The sequence below is a fragment of the Salmo salar genome, chromosome ssa09 (genome assembly GCF_905237065.1).
Source record: "Salmo salar chromosome ssa09, Ssal_v3.1, whole genome shotgun sequence".
In the NCBI taxonomy this organism is placed as follows: Eukaryota; Metazoa; Chordata; class Actinopteri; order Salmoniformes; family Salmonidae; genus Salmo; species Salmo salar.
Genome location: NC_059450.1, coordinates 111845123 through 111863197, shown reverse-complemented (window position 1 = coordinate 111863197; position 18075 = coordinate 111845123). Strand labels below are relative to the sequence as shown.

At 42.6% G+C, this 18075-nt stretch overlaps 1 protein-coding gene across 3 annotated transcripts in view; it reads right to left on the bottom strand.

Annotated features, from left to right (window-relative positions):
- porb (P450 (cytochrome) oxidoreductase b) overlaps positions 1–18075 on the bottom strand; it is a 49553-nt gene that overhangs the window by 28131 nt on the left and 3347 nt on the right. For all 3 annotated transcript variants that reach the window (XM_014213572.2, XM_045724322.1, XM_014213571.2), the window contains exon 2: positions 11410–11599. In XM_014213572.2, the coding sequence (XP_014069047.1) occupies positions 11410–11591 (182 nt within the window). In that variant the 5' untranslated portion in view covers positions 11592–11599. The remainder of the gene's footprint in view (positions 1–11409; positions 11600–18075) is intronic.

Below are 18075 nucleotides of genomic sequence, written 5' to 3'. Positions count from 1 at the left end.
TACATTTGGTAATAACTATTCTATTAAACTATTCCTACCAGCAGAGACACCTCCTGACAACTGCTTGTCTAGCAGAAACTTATGCACAAGACTGCTCATCCTTACCTGACACCAGTCTGGGTCAGAGAACATGAGTGGGGTCCAAACATGCCATATGTTTTACGGTGGGGTATTTCAGGGGGCTCTTGTCCTGCACTTTCTTTAGGATGTTTGACATACCCTTCATGCAGTCTCTCCTAAACTCTAGGACAGTGAGCTCTCCTTCACTGGTTTTTCTCTGCAGTTTCTGACAAAGGGATAATGGGCCGTAAATAGTGATTAATGACTTAATACAAAAGAAAACAATCTGCTGCCTGCATCCTCACCATAATTTGACAGAAAGTAATACTTCTAAATTCTCACACTACCTTGAGGACTGACTTAGCACCCAAGCCTATGTCAACTTCCTTCGGGCAGACCCAGTTCTTTTGGGCAACAACATCCAGTCTGATCATCTGCAGTGGAGGAGCTCCATCTTGAATGACGGTGTCGGCCTACTAGCAGTCAGACACGTGGGATCCATGAAATGGGGCTCCACACAGTGCATATGAATTGCATTAACTACTAAGAGCAGTGTGAGTTGCCTATAGAAATGGGACACACACTTTTGTCCTCAAGCCAAGGCATCCCATAGAAACTTAACACACCACAGAGTTAAGCTTCTATCAACTGATCTAACCGCAAAATTATTGAATGGAGAAGAATCTGTTCACGTCATTGTGTGCCAGGGTGCGATCAGAGGTTCTCAGAAGACATTAAAAAAATTAAAGCTGAACTATGAAAGCACAAGCTGTAGACTTGGCTCACATGCGATGCCTGTGCCTTTCTTTGAAAGAAACTCACTGAAGTCCAGATTTCGGAGTACGAAGTTTCATACTGACCTTTCTGCGGCAGCGCTCCTATCCTCCGGCATGGAAAACACACAGCCCATAGCACTCGGCCGTGTCCACCAGCGAAGCCACACCACTGTCAAACTCCAAGCTAAGAGGTGCTGCCACACATTCCACAACAAGATTGAGCTGAGTAGTGTGTACACCAGCTTGAACCACAGCAGCACTCCGTCCACAATCCAAGCTACAGCTGCCCAAAGACACCTAGAACAACCCGCTGTGCCTGAACTCTGGCTGGTCCTCTGCCTCTGGTAGGAGCAGAGGTCTGTTCTCCACTGAGTACTCTACACCACACACTTAATCCTTCTCTCACACACACCAGTCCACACACCCCAACCACGTCTGGCAAGCACAGAAGAGGCAATGGTGGGAAACAGACTTCCCATAAAACCCTGAAGCGTCACTCACACACACAGAGAACATTGAAACTTAAAAACCTCAACGCATGCCTTCCTCATCCCCACCTCTTTTCCTCTCCAATCTGAAAGGTGTTAGCTAGCTACGGCACACAAGTTGTGGTCCATTTAAGGGTGAGAAGCTCCGTCTGACTAAGTGCCCCCCAACCACTGGAGAAGGGGGAATGTGATTGCTATAGCAACCTCTATCATAAAAGGATTACATTTGTGGCACAGACCCTACTTCATTAAGCGGAGAAGCCAGGCAAATAAGAGATGGCCTCCCCCAAAAAGAAAAAAAGTGAAGGGAAAACAAAAACAACTAGAGCAGGGAAAAAAAGTCTGCTTGTCTTTGCCTCAACTTTCCACCTTTGGGAGGACTCACAGAGAGGGCTTAACTCGCCTTTCTCACTAGCTCTCCAGGGAACTTTGGCTCGGGCCCAAAAACACAGAGGCTGCTCAACTTGTACAGGAGAGATTGCGACACCCAATTCATAACACAGTTAGGTGCCCAGAATACCCATTCAAAAGAGATTATCTAGTACTTTTGTATACTTTTTAGCCAGTAGTTCTGAAAGTAGCACTCAAGAGCCTAAAGTGTCCCAAAAATGGCATACTACGTCCCGTGAAAATATGTGCAGGTCATCATTGTTCTCCCTCTCTCTGCTTTCCACTGAGCAGTTGTGACTGCTCTGCAACCTCATTGGATAATGCTGGGCAGGCCTCTTGCTAACCATCACTCAAACGCGAGGGGCTGAAGCGCATTGACTAGAACTCAAATTGCTTAGGGGCAAAGCTTAAAGAAAAGTTGCGGCTAATTGAGGTAAAACAGTATGTATGTATGTATGTATGTATGTATGTATGAACTACACATTGAATCATCCAGCCCAAAGCAGGAACTTTCTTAGACGCCAGAGTACCGGAACATGTCTTTAAAGGAGAATAAAGGGGGCTGGGTTATATTGTAGTTATCCTCTCCTTTGCTGTACCCCCCACCCAGGGCTCTAAAATATTATAAATAAAAATTGGGAGCACCAATTTAAAAAAGTTAAGAGCAGCACATGAAATTTAGGATCACCAGAATATATTTTTTTAATTGGACTTTGATGTATATTGGGCCTATATGAATTCTAGCTACTTTTGAAGCACATGTGCCTTAGACAATAATATGTTACACTGTAAAGACAGTTTATTATAAAAGCTAAAATGTTGATACAAATACCTGTCATTGAAATTCCAAAATCATTTGTGGAATTAGGTTTCTACATTGTGTAAATGCACTATTTTCCGATTGATTACATTGAACAATGTACACTTTATGCAGGTTGGTGGTGACGACATGCAAGAGATCTGTCACTCATATGATCATTGATCTCCTGAAGCAATCCCTTTCCCTTCTGTACCCAAAATGTTTAGATATACTGGTAAACTTACCAGGTTGTTAGCTAGCCAATGAAGTAACATGAAAGTGTAAACAAATGGTTAATGATGCAGTTTTAGTACGGCCTACGACATGGTTTATGAATGTAAAAATGTGGTCCTGGCGATCCGCTACAGGAAGATAAAAATGTTGCGCCGGTAATAATAGGTCAGATCTTTTGACCTGGTTGGACTAGAAGCAAGATGTTTTCAATGTCGTTATGGTGCAACCATAACGCTATCGAATCGACACCCACTTTTTTCTCTAGGGCACTCGGAAACAACAGTACAGCACAGTGCTCCCAAAATAAAACCCATGGTCAAAATATTTTGTTGCATATGTGACCAATTTAGTCAGACTTTATTGCCCTGCCCCCACCCCGACAAAAAAAAAAAATCCCTCTGTTCAGCTCCCGGAATTCTCCCCCGGGCCCTCGCCTCCTGCCAACCAGCCCCTGTTTTCACACATGTTCATGATGTCCCATACACCGAGCAGCAGTGTCAGGAGCCGCCTCGCTGTGTTGTCTGCCTCCGCTCCTCGCAACACTGTCTCCATTCACTGAGCACAGCCCTGGGCCAGTGAGAGAGCAGGCCAGGACTATTCATAGACAGCTTTTCCCCATTGATTAGAACAAATGGAAGGCAGCCTCAGCTGCTCTGGGGAATGGCTCAGGCTCCAGCCAGCCTGTGGTGGAAGAGCAGTGCACTGAGCTGGGAGCAAAGGACAGCCAAGCCTCAGTCACTGACTCCACACTGATAATATAAGCGATGAGGAGGGTGGGAGCAAGCAGGGCAGCACAGGGGAAGCTACTCACATGTAGCTTTCCTCCAGGGGAAAAGAAATACATCAATTCACTACTGGGCCCAGCTGGAACATGTAGGTAATAGGTGCACTGCCAATAACTTCCATTCATTTTACATTATGGACTACGCTCAACTTGAGGTATAGGAACACATTCAGAAATGATTAATGTCCTCTTTCGTGAACATCAGTAACAATACACTGCCAAACAGCAGCTTAAATCAATGAAAAAAAAATTGACTCCGTTTACAGCACCGTGTATTTAAATCCACATTATGGTATGGTAAGCTATATTACAGCCCCTCCCTCAGAAAATACACACCAGCACTGTAAACTGTAGGTCTTTGACCATAGCAGTATTGTGATTTTTTTGGGGGGGCATGGCAAAAATGAAAACGCCAAGCAGAACAAACCCATTAGTCCTTTAAAATACCTGCTTTCAGTAAAATAGTGTGCTACAGCTTGGAAAATTAAGAAAATGTGACTCTGGATGACAACATGTTTGTTGCCAAAATTCTGGCCATTTTCCCTAAAGAAAATAAGTCCGCTTCGTGTTGTTTCCTTGCCACGATACTAATGAGTATCGTGATAACATCCCGGCCCTAGTAAACCGATCTCTAAACCATGATGCAGCATTGTGTGCTTTCAACCCTAAACTCCAACGTAACAGTAAGCACAGTGTTCCCTGGAACAATAAACAGATGAAAACTAGGATTTAGTCGGGCCCATAGAGATAATAGTAACATAGTCCTAACACCATAGAGATCCTATTATATTCAAAAATGTTCCATAAATGGGACACAAATGGCAGCCATCTTGGTCAGGGAGAAATCCAAAACCAGTCTAATTAGAATTAATTGTGGTACTGGCATAGGTGACGCATTTCCTGCTTTTACTAATGCAGGAAAATTAAAGGCATATGATGTATCAGAAATTGTGTAATGGAATCATTGTCAACCTAAATTGTCATATAATTATAAAAACAATTTATACAGGTTTTATACCAACTTTGTATAAATAGCCAAGCTTTCATTTGAAATCAGCTGTGTAGTGTTAGGGCAAAAAACAAAAACGTACCCCCTTGGGATCCCGAGGACCGTGTTTGGGAAACGGCGCTCTAAAATTTACAGTATGTAAACGGAACATAAATGTCTAATTTTGTTTTCTTGGAAAGTTGTGGATGTTATTATATGATACAATATCAGTACTTGTTACATTTACAACAGTGTATAGGGGATGTTGTTCCCACTGTGATGATTAAAACCTATTCCAACCAAAAACCGTGGAAAGATGGCAGCAATCGTGCAAAAGTGAATGCACGAACCAGCGCATTTAACCACGGCAAGGTGACTGGAATATGGTACAAACAGTACAGTTATGCCCTCCGTAAGACAATCAAACAGGCAAAACGTCAGTACAGAGACAAAGTGGAGTGGCAATTCAAAGGCTCAGACATGAGAAGTATGTGGCAGGGACTCCAGAAAATCAAAGATTATAAAGGGAAAACCAGCTCCCGGACAAGGTGAAACACCTCTCGCTTCGAGGGAAACAGTGCCGCTAACGCGGGCCACCACCACTCCCGTGGAATGCGAGCTCTCGTTTTCGTGGCTGACGCGAGTAATACATTTAACCATCGCAAGGTTGCCGGCCCAGATGGCATCCCTAGCCGCGTCTTCAGAGCATGCGCAGACCAGCTGGCTGGAGTGTTTACGGGCATATTCAATCTCACCCTATCCCAGCCTGTTGTCACCACTTGTTTCAAGATGTACACCATTGTTCCTGTACCCAATAAAGCGAAGGTAACTGAACTAAATGACTATCGCCCCGTAGCACTCACTTCTGTCATCATTAAGTGCTTTGAAAGGCTAGTGAAGGATCATATCACCTCCACCTTACCAAACACCCTAGACACACTTCAATTCGCATACCGCCCCAATAGATCCACGGATGACGCAATCGTACTCCACACTGCCCTATCCCATCTGGACAAGAGGATAACCTATGTAAGAAATCTGTTCATTGACAATAGCTCAGCCTTGAACACCATAGTACCCTCCAAGCTCATCATTAAGCTCGGGGCCCTGCGTCTCTGAACCACGCCCTGTGCAACTTGGTCCTGGACCTCCGGACGGGCCGCCCCAAGTGGTGAAGGTAGGCAACACCTCTACTTGGCTGATCCTCAACACAGGGGCCCCACAAGGGTGCGTGCTCAGCTGTGTACTCCCTGTTCACCCATGACTGCGTGGCCATGCACGTCTCCAACTCAATCATCAAGTTTGCAGACCACACAACAGTGGTAGGCCTGAAAACGATAAGACAGCATACAGGGAAGAGGTGAAGGCCGTGGCAGAGTGGTGCCAGGAAAATAACCTCTCTCAACAAAACAAAGGAGCTGATCGTGAACTTCAGGAGCATGCCCCCATCCACCAAACAGGGCCACAGTAGAGAAGGTGAACAGCTTCAAGTTCCTTGGCATACACGTCACTGACAATCTGAAATGGTCCACCCACACAGACAAATGTGGTGAAGGCGCAACAGCGCATCTCGGCCCCTAAGACCCTCACAAACTTTTACAGATGCATCATTGCGAGCATCCTGTTGTGCTGGATCACCGCCTGATACAGCAACTGCACCATACGCAACCACAGGGCTCTCAAAAGGGTGGTGAGGTCTGCCCAACGCATCACACTGCCTGCTAACCAGGACATCTACAGCACCTGGTGTAACAGGAAGGTCAAGATCATCAAGGAACTCCGCCACCCGAGTCCGTATTGTCTATACATCCCATTACATACAGTACCAGTCAAAAGTTGACACCTACTCATTCCAGGGTTTCTTTATTTTCACCATTATCTAAATGAGACACACCCCAGACTCCGACATTGCTTGTTCTAACATTTCTTAACTCCATTCTTTTAAATCAAATTGTATTAGTCACATGCACCGAATACAACAGGTGATGACCTTAGTGAAATGCTTACTTTCTAGCCCCTAACCAACAGTGCAGTTTAAAAAAAAAAGTATGGATAAGAATAAGAGATAACAAGTAATTAAAGAGCAGCAGTAAAAAAAATTATATACAGAGTCAATGTGCGGGGACACCGGTTAGTTGAGGTAGTATGTACATGTAGGTAGAGTTAAAGTGACTATGCATAGATAATAAATAGAGCGTGGCAGTGGTGTGGAGAGGGGAGGGGCAATGCAAATAGTCTGGGTAGCCATTTGACTAGATGTTCAAGAGTCTTATGGCTTGGGGGTAGAAGCTGTTTAGACGCCTCTTAGACCTTGACTTGGCACTCTGGTACCACTTGCCGTGCGGTAGTAGAGAGAACAGTCTAAGACTAAGGTGGCTGGAGTCTGACACATTTCAGGGCCTTCCTCTGACACCGCCTGGTATAGAGATCCTGGATGGCAGGAAGCTTGGCCCCAGTGATGTACTGGGCTGTTCGCACTACCCTCAGTAGTGCCTTGCAGTCGGAGGCCGAGCAATTGCCATACCAGGCAGTGATGCAACCAGTCAAGATGCTCTCGATGGTGCAGCTGTAGAACCTTTTGAGGATCTGAGGACCCATGCCAAATCTTTTCAGTCTCTTGAGGGGGAATAGGTCTTGTCGTGCACGCTTCACGACTGGTCTCTGTGTGAGCATTTTCTTGTTTGCTTTTGGCGGAATACAGCTCATTCAATACCATCTTAGTGCCATCCTCTGACTGAGGTGGTAAGTAAACAGCTACGAAGAATACAGATGAGAACTCTCTCGGTAGGTAGTGTGGTCTACAGCTTTTCATGATCTACTCAACCTCAGGTGAGCAATAGCTCGAGACTTCCTTAGATATAGTGCACCAGCTGTTATTTACAAAAATACACAGTCCGCCACCCCTTGTCTTACCAGACGCCGCTGTCCTATCCTGCTGGTACATCATATAACCAGCCAGCTGTATGTTGATATTGTCGTCGTTCGACCACGACTCCGTGAAGCATAAGATGTTAGTTGTTAATGTCCCGTTGGTAGTTTAATCTTCCCCATAACTTGTCGATTTTATTGTCCAAAAGATTGAATGTTTGCTAGCAGAATTGAGGTTAGTGGGGGTTTATTTAAATCGCCTCCCTGTTCCTGAGGGAGCCGTATATCCTCCGCCTCGGGCTTGTCAGAGTCGTGAAAGAAGAAAAAGGATTCTGCTAGTCGGTGGTGAGTAATCGCAGTCCTGAAGTTATATTCGGTCATAAGAGATGGTAGCGGCAACATGATGTACAAAATGAGTTTAAAAAAAAGAAGTTAAACAATGCAGATAAACGAAAAAGAACAAAAAACTATCGATCGGTGGCATGTAAAATGTCTGCCTTCTGCTCAGGCGCCATTTTACGTGTGTGTGTTACTGCACTGTTGGAGCTAGGTACACAAGCATTTCATTATACCCGCAATATCTGCTAAATGTGTGTGTGCAACCAATAAAATGTGATTTCATTGTCAAAGTCTTATCATCAACTGATTTGCATCAGTGTATGGCTGGAGTTTGACTGCATTGTTTGAATGGAATGTTGGCGTATTGGCAGATACAATTTTAGAAGAATAGTTCTGGCTGGCTGGCTGGCTAGCTAACACACAAACAATGCAGATAAATACTGCACATTAACCTGTTAGGGCTAGGGGGCAGTATTGACACGGCTGGATAAAAAAAACATACCCGATTTAACCTGTTAGGGCTAGGGGGCAGTATTGACACGGCTGGATAAAAAACATACCCAATTTAATCTGGTTACCACTCCTACCCAGTAACTAGAATATGCATATACTTATTACATATGGATAGAAAACACCCTAAAGTTTCTAAAAACTGTTTGAATGGTGTCTGTGAGTATAACAGAACTCAAATGGCAGGTCAAAACCTGAGAGATTCCTTTACAGGAAGTGGCCTGTCTGACCATTTCTTGAACTTCTTTTCCATCTCTATCTTTTACTAAGGATCTCTGCTCTAACGTGACACTTCCTACGTCGTCCATAGGCGCTCAGAGCCCGGGAAAAACCTGAATGTCGTCATCCCAGCCCCAGGCTGAAACACATTATCGCCTTTCTCAAGTGGCCGATCAAGGGACTCTGGGCTTAGGCGCGTGACCTGACCGCCCCCGTCTTTGTGATTTTTTCCTCTGTTTGCCGGAAAGGAGATTCCCGGTGGGAATATTATCGCTTTTCTACGAGAAAAATTGCATAAAAATTGATTTTAAACAGCGGTTGACATGCTTCGAAATACGGTAATGGAATATTTAGAATTTTTTTGTCACGAATTACGCCATGCGCACGACCCTTCTTTACCATTTCGGATAGTGTCTGGAACGCACGAACAAAACGCCGCTATTCGGATATAACGATGGATTATTTTGGACCAAACCAACATTTGTTATTGAAGTAGCAGTCCTGGGAGTGCATTCTGACAAAGACAACAAAAGGTAATCAAACTTTTATAATAGTAAATATGATTATGGTGAGTGCTAAACTTGCCGGGTGTCTAAATAGCTAGCCCGTGATGCCTGGGCTATGTACTTAGAATATTGCAAAATGTGCTTTCACCAAAAAGCTATTTTAAAATCGGACATATCGAGTGCATAGAGGAGGTCTGTATCTATAATTCTTAAAATAATTGTTATGCTTTTTGTGAACGTTTATCGTGAGTAATTTAGTAAAATGTTAGCGAATTCCCCAGAAGTTTGCGGGGGGTATGCTAGTTCTGAACGTCACATGCTAATGTAAAAAGCTGTTTTTTGATATAAATATGAACTTGATTGAACAAAACATGCATGTATTGTATAACATAATGTCCTAGGGTTGTCATCTGATGAAGATCATCAAAGGTGAGTGCTGCATTTAGCTGTCTTCTGGGTTTTTGTGACATTCTATGCTAGCTTGAAAAATGGGTGTCTGATTATTTCTGGCTTGGTACTCTGCTGACATAATCTAATGTTTTGCTTTCGTTGTAAAGCCTTTTTGAAATCGGACAGTGTGATTAGATTAACGAGAGTCTTGTCTTTAAATAGCTGTAAAATAGTCATATGTTTGAGAAATTGAAGTAATAGGATTTTTAAGGTATTTGAAAATCGCGCCACTGGATTACACTGGCTGTTACGTAGGTGGGACGATTACGTCCCGCCTAGCCCATAGAGGTTAATTGTTTTACACAATATCTTATCACAGCACTGGCAAACCATGGTTGACTAACTCCCTGCCCAACATGGCTGATCTTTGGACCATCATATAGTTCATGTCAATTCTAGTACTCTAATTCCTAAATCTATGAGTAATACTGTAATCGTGCCCTTTTTAACCTGTTTGGGCTAGGGGGCAGTATTGAGAATTTTGGAAAAAATATGTGCCCATTTTTAACTGCCTCCTACACCAACTCAGAAGCTAGAATATGCATATTATTGTTCAGGTTTGGATAGAAAACACCCTAAAGTTTCTAAAACTGTTTGAATGGTGTCTGTGAGTATAACAGAACTCCTATGGCAGGCAAAAACCTGACAAGGTTTCATGCAGGAAGTGGCCTGTCTGACAAGGAGTCGTGCGTCTTGCATCTGTTTATTGAAGAGTAAGGATCTTAGCTGTAACGTGACAATTCCCAGGGCTCCAATAGGCTCTCAGAACCCGGGAAAAACCTGAACGATGACGAGGTAGCGTCTGGCTGAAACAGATTATCGCCTTATCCAAGTGGCCAATCAGAGGACCATTGAATGAGGCGCGTGCACGATTCGCCACCGTGGAGAAATTTCATTCGGCTGTTTAGCTTATTGCAGATTCCCGGTCGGAATATTATCGCTTTTCTACGAGATAAATGGCATAAAAATTGGTTTTAAACAGCGGTTGACTTGCTTCGAAGTACGGTAATGGAATATTTAGACATTTTTTGTCACGCCATGCGCCATGCGCACGACCGTTATTTACCATTCGTATAGTGTCTAGAACGCACGAACAAAACAGAGGATATTTGGATATAACGATGGATTATTTGGGACCAAACCGACATTTGTTATTGAAGTAGAAGTCCTGGGAGTGCATTCTGACGAAGAACAGGAAAGGTAAGAACATTTTTCTTATAGGAAATAGGATTTTGGTGAAGGCTAATCTTGCCGGGTGTCTAAATAGCTAGCCGTCATGGCTGGGCTATGTACTTAGAATATTGCAAAATGTGCTTCATCCGAAAAGCTATTTTAAAATCGGACATATCGAGTGCATAGAGGAGTAATGTATCTATAATTCTTAAAATAATTATGCTTTTTGTGAACGTTTATCGTGAGTAATTTAGCAAACTGTTAGTAAATTCCCCGGAAGTTTGCGGGGGGTATGCTTTTTCTGAACGTCACATGCTAATGTAAAAAGCTGTTTTTTGATATAAATATGAACTTGATTGAACAGACATGCATGTATTGTATAACATAATGTCCTAGGTGTGTCATCTGATGAAGATCATAAAAGGTTAGTGCTGCATTTAGCTGTGGTTTGGGTTTTTGTGACATTATATGCTAGCTTGAAAAATGGGTGTCTGATTATTTCTGGCTGGGCACTCTCCTGACATAATCTAATGTTTTGCTTTCGTTGTAAAGCCTTTTTGAAATCGGACAGTGTGGTTAGATTAAGGAGAGTCTTGTCTTTAAATAGCTGTAAAATAGTCATCTGTTTGAGAAATTGAAGTAATAGTATTTCAAACGATTCAAAAATCGCGCCACTGAATTCAGGTGGCTGTTACGTAGGTGGGACGAATTCGTCCCGCCTTGCCCATAGAGGTTAACTCTGTGGTTAGGCCCTTGTGACTTATTTGTTGAGGGATGTACAGCAAGCGCCTGGTGTGCATTAAGCAAACAACTAGCAGGACTCACGGTTGGTCGAGCTTCTTGAACTCGGGGATGGGCTCTGCCTTCTTGCGGGACATGAACCAGTAGATGATGAGGCCGGCGATGAGGGTGAAGAGGAAGAGGTCCAGGTTACTGAACAGAGGATTCTCCTCCTCCATGGCCTCCGGCTGGGTGCTGCTCTCTGCTTCCACGTCCGCCATTGTCATACACAGGGCTGCCAGGGAAACCAGACAGGGCAGAGGTTAAAGATCACGAGTAGGGCTGTCCCCTACAAAAATAGATCTGTTCACAGAAAGTAGTCTGTTCTTTCGACCAATCGATTGGTCTAAAGAATGTGTATTTTTCCAAATATTAGGACACACCCTACATATTTTAATTAAGTCAACTACGCGCACTGTTTGATGAAATAAGACACAAATGACTCAAGAGTAGACAGAAGAAAACATTTAATTCGCCCCAACTACTCTCCTCCCGCTCCTACTGGCTTTCGCAGATTCTGCAATTACTCTGAGGTTGCCTGCTACACAAGGAATCGGAAAACTTGTGGAATGCCAATTTATCTTACCATTTCTACTGATCTGCATGCCAGTTATGGTTTTCATGGAACAGTTTAATTGAACTTAGAATAAATGTGGTCATCTCAAATTCATTATCACATGGTTAATTAAAATTATATCCAAATGAAAATGATAAACCTGAAATGAACTTATATTGCCAACAATGTAAAACTATCCTATTAAACCAACAAAGAAAAACATTGCAGCCTGCAGGTAGAAAATATCCTGATGAAAATAAATACCATTTGCAGACAGGCCATGGGTAGCCTGTCTATTACTATTAATTTGGGTCCTGCTGGAAGCTCAACTTGCAACATTGTATAAAATATTCTGGACCCTCCAGACACAGCTGTCTGTAGGCTATTTGTACAATAAAGAAGTAATCAGGTAGGTTTCTTTTTTTACAATTCCACTGGATCAGAGTATGACATTTTTCCCTTTCACGCTGAGTAGTTATTGAAAGGGAAAGAGCTGGAAAGATTAAAATACATTGAGGAACTATTGTCATTCTCAATGGATGTAAAAACAGGCCTTGCTTGCCGTTTGAGGAAAAGAAAACATTACTTTGGGAAGCTCCACAGCTCATTAGTGGTGGTGCGTTAATCCAATCAGAAATACTATCAGATCACTTATTCCACATTTTGTTACGTTACAGCCTTATTCTACAATGTATTAAATTGTATTTTTTCCTCATCAATCTACACACAATACCCCATAATGACAAAGCAAAATCGGTTTTGCAAACATATTAAAAACATAACATTTACATAAGTATTCAGACCCTTTACTCAGTACTTTGTTGAAGCATATTAGACAGCGATTACATCCTCAAGTCTTCTTGGTTATGAGGCTACAAGCTTGGCACACCTGTATTTGGGGAGTTTCTCCCATTCTTCTCTGCAGATCATCTCAAGCTGTCAGGTTTGATGGGGAGTATTGCTGCACAGCTTTTTTCAGGTCTCTCCAGAGATGTTTGATCGGACATTCAGAGACTTGTCCCGAAGCCACTCCTGCATTGTCTTGGCTGTGTAGAAGGTGAACCTTCACCCCAGTCTGAGGTACTGAGCACTCTGGAGTAGGTTTTCATCAATGAGCTCGCTGTACTTTGCGCCGGTCATCTTTCCCTTGATCCCAGTCCCTGACGCTATAAAAAACACCCCCAGAGAATGATGCTGCCACTGCAATGCTTCACCATAGGGATGGTGGCAGGTTTTCTCCAGACGTGACACTTGGCATTCAGGCCAAAGAGTTCAACCTTGGTTTTTCAGACCAGATAATCTTGTTTCTCATGGTCAGAGTCATTAGGTGCCTTTTGACAAACTCCAAGCGGGCTGTCATGTGCCTTTTATTGAGGAGTGGCTTCTGTCTGCCCACTCTACCATAAAGGCCTGATTGGTGGAGTGCTGCAGAGGTGGTCTTTCTGGAAGGTTCTCCCATCTGGACAGTGGTACTCTGGAGCTCTGTCAGAGTGACCATCGGGATCTTGGTCACCTCCCTGACCAAGGCCCTTCACCCAAGATTGCCCAGTTTGGCCAGGCAGACAGCCAGCTCTAGGAAGAATCTTAGTGGTTCCAAACTTCTTCCATTTAAGAATGGAGGCCACTGTGTTCTGGGGAAGGGTACCAAAACTGTCGGCAGCATTGAAGGTCCCCAAGACATGTGCCTCGACACAATCCTGTCTCGGAGCTCTACGGACAATTCCTTCGACCTCATGGCTTGGTTTCTACTCTGACATGCACTGTCAACTGTGGGACCTTATATAGACAGGTGTGTGCCTTTCCAAATCATGTCCAATCAATTCAATTTACCACAGGTGGACTCCAATCAAGTTGTAGAAACATTTGTAAAACATTTGCAAAAAATTCTAAAAACCTGTTTTCGCTTCGTCATTATGGGGTATTGTGCGTAGATTGAGAATTTTTTATATATATTTTTTAATCAATTTTAAAATAAGGTTGTAACGTCACAATGTGGAAAAAGTGAAGGGGTCTGAATACTTTCCGAATGCACTGTATTTGTAATCCCAGTCATGTGAAATACATAGATTAGGGCCTAATGAATGCATTTCAATTGACTGATTTCCTTATATGAACTGTAACTCAGTAAAATTGTTGCATTTATATTTTTGCTCAGTGTAGTTCTGAATACGCTCTTCAAGAGGTGATACTCCAAGCAAATAGTTGTAAAACATGTATTTAACAATACCTTGAAAACGGCACAGACTTATCAATGGTTTTAGTGGAGCTGGTGGTCGCCTTGTCCCCCAGCAGGCAACTCAAATGTTCTGCACCTTAGTGACATTTTATTGATAGAATCCCAATTTCAATAGGTAGTTATAAGAACTTCTATGATTAGGCCCTACAAAAAAAATGTGCACGTTGTAGGCGGTCCAGTACTAGGAAGAAATGATATCTACATTCACCCAGATAATGTCTCAAAGTGCTTCGCTCATTCCAAGTCAAAACAATTAGCAGTGCAAGCTGACACACAGCAACCACCATCTCAACTAGTGCCATTTCATAAGGAGGAAGGCGATAATAATGTGTAATGACTAACCACAGGAGCATTGACAAAAGGGAAAATAAACTGCTGAACAAGCATTCAGAAAGTATGCTTTGTCAGCCATGGTGCACTGGCCAAGTGGCACGTTCTGGCTATTAGGAGACATACAGTGGCAAGAAAACTGTGAACCCTTTGGAAAATTTGATCTGATCTTCATCTAGGTCACAATAATAGACAAACACAGCCTGCGTAAAATAAACAATGACATGTTTTCATGTCTATTGAACACACCGTGTAAACATTCACAGTGCAGGATGGAAAAAATATGCGAATCCATGGATTTAATAACTGGTTGACCATCCTTTGGAAGCAATAAACTCAAAGGTTTTCTGTAGTTGTGGATCAGACCTGCACAAAGGTCAGGAGGAATTTTGGACCATTTCTCTTTACAAAACTGTTTCAGTTCAGCAATATTCTTGAAATGTCTGGTGTGAACTGCTCTCGAGGTCATGCCACAGCATCTCAATCGGCTTGAGGTCAGGACTGACTGGGCCACTCCAGAAGGTGTATTTTCCTTCTGTTGAAGCCATTCTGTTGTTGATTTACTTCTGTGTTTTGGGTCGTTGTCCTGTTGCGTCACCCAACTTCTGTTGAGCTTCAATTGGCGGACAGATAGCCTAACACTTTCCTGCAAAATGTCTTGATAAAACTTGGGAATTCAGTTTTCCCGTCGATGATAAGCTGTCCAGGCCCCGAGGCAGAAAAGCAGTCCCAAACCATGATGCTCCCTCCAATATACTTTACAGTTGGGATGAGGTTTTGATGGGATGAGGTTTGCGTGCTGTGCCTTTTTTTTCTCTCCACACATAGTTGTGTGTTCCTACCAAACAACTCAACTGTAGTTTCATCTGTCCATAGAATATTTTGCCAGATGCGCTGTGGAACATCCAGGTGCTCTATTGTGAACTTCGGACATGCAGAAATGTTTATTTTTTGGACAGCAGTGGCTTCTTCTGTGGTGTCCTCCCATGAACAACATTCTTGTTTAGTGTTTTACATATCGTAGACCCGTCAGAGATGTTAGCATGTGCCAGAGATTTCTGTAAGTCTTTAGCTGAGTCTAGGATTCTTAACCTCATTGAGCATTCTGCGCTGTGCTCTTGCAGTCATCTTTGCAGGACGGCCACTCCTAGGGAGAGCAGCGACAGTGCTGAACTTCCTCTATTTATAGACAATTTGTCTTAACGTGGACTGATGAACATCAAGGCTTTTAGAGATACTTTTGTAACCCTTTCCAGCTCAACTATTCTTAATCTTAGGTCTTCTGAGCTCTCTTTTGTTCGAGGCATGGTTCACATCAGGCAATGCATTTTGTGAATAGCAAACACAAATGTTGTGAGTGTTTATAGGGCAAGGCAGCTCTAACCAACCATCTCTAACCAACCATCTCCAATCTCGTCTCATTGATTGGACTCCAGGTTAGTCATTAGCCTAGGGGTTCACATACTTTTTCCGACATACACTGAATGTTTAAATGATATATTTCTCTTGTCTATATTGAATACAATCATTTGTGCGTTATTAGTTTAAGCACACTATGTTTGTCTATTGTTGTGACCTAGATGAAGATCAGATCAAATTTGATGACCAATTTATGCAGAAATCCAGGTAATTCCAAAGGGTTCACATATATTTTCTTGCCACTACGACACAATTCTGCTGATGTAAACAATTGAAGTCGGAAGTTTACATACACCTTAGCCAAATACATTTAAACTCAGTTTCACAATTCCTGACATTTAATCCTAGTAAATATTCCCTGTTTTAGGTCAGTTAGGATCACCACTTTATTTTAAGAATGTGAAATATCAGAATAATAGTAGAGAGAATTATTTATTTCAGCTTGTATTTCTTTCATCACATTCCCAGTGGGTCAGAAGTTTACATTACACTCAATTAGTATTTGGTAGCATTGCCCTTAAAATTTTTTAACTTGTGTCAAACGTTTTGGGTAGCCTTCCACAAGCTTCCCACAATACGTTGGGTGAGTTTTGGCCCATTCCTCCTGACAGAGCTGCTGTAAATGAGTCAGATTTGTAGGCCTCCTTGCTCGCACACACTTTCAGTTCTGCCCACAAATGTTCTATGGGCTTGAGGTCAGGGCTTTGTGATGGCCACTCCAATACCTTGACTTTGTTGTCCTTAAGCCATTTTGCCACAACTTTGGAAGTATGCTTGGGGTCATTGTCCATTTGGAAGACCCATTTTCGACCAAGCTTTAACTTCCTGAGTGATGTCTTGAGATGTTGCTTCAATATAATCGACATAATTTTCCGTCCTCATGATGCCATCTATTTTGTGAAGTTCACCAGTCCCTCCTGCAGCAAAGCACCCCCACAACATGATGCTGCCACCCTCGTGCTTCACGGTTGGGATGGTAATCTCCGGCTTGCAAGCCTCCCCCTTTTCCCTCCAAACATAACGATGGTCATTATGGCCAAATAATTCTATTTTTGTTTCATCAGACCAGAGGACATTTCTCCAAAAAGTATGATCTTTGTCCCCAGGTGCAGTTGTAAACCGTAGTCTGGCTTTTTAATGACGGTTTTGGAGCAGTGGCTTTTTCCTTGCAGAGTGGCCTTCAGGTTGTGTCGATATAGGACTTGTTTAACTGTGGATATAGATACTTTTGTACCTGTTTCCTCCAGCATCTCCACAAGGTCCTTTGCTGTTGTTCCGGGATTGAGTTGCACTTTTAGCGTACCTTCATCTCTAGGAGACAGAACATGTCTCCTTCCTGAGCGGTATGACGGCTGCGTGGTCCCATGGTGTTTATACTTGCATACTATTGTTTGAACAGGTGAACGAGGTACCTTCGGGCGTTTGGAAATTGCTCCCAAGGATGATCCAGACTTGTGGAGGTCAACAATGGTTTTTCTGAGGTCTTGGCTGATTTCTTTTGATTTTCCCATGATGTCACGCAAAGAGGCACTGAGTTTGAAGGTAGGCCTTGAAATACATCCACAGGTACACCTCCAATTGACTCAAATGATGTCAATTAGCCTATCAGAAGCTTCTAAAGCCATGACATCATTTTCTGGAATTTCCCAGCTGTTTAAAGGCACAGTCAACTTAGTGTATGTAAACTTCTGACCCACTGGAATTGTGATACAGTGAATTATACTTGAAATAATCTGTCTGTAAACAATTGTTGGAAAAATTACTTTTGTCATGGACAAAGTAGATGTCCTACCCAACTTGCCAAAACTATAGTATTTAACAAGAAATTTGTGGAGTATTTGAAAAACGAGTTTTAATGACTCCAACCTAAGTGTATGTAAACTTCTGACTTCAACTGTAGCTAGTTTCTATAAAGTATATTTAATTTAAAACATGGCTCTGGCTAATGGCCAGTAGAGATTTGTAACTTATGAAACATGAAGACTAAATGCTACAGTGGGGCAAAAAAGTATTTAGTCAGCCACCAATTGTGCAAGTTGTCCCACTTAAAAAGATGAGAGAGGCCTGTAATTTTCATCATAGGGACACTTCAACTATGACAGACAAAATTAGATTTTTTTTCTTCAGGAAATCACATTGTAGGATTTTTAATGAATTTATTTGCAAATTA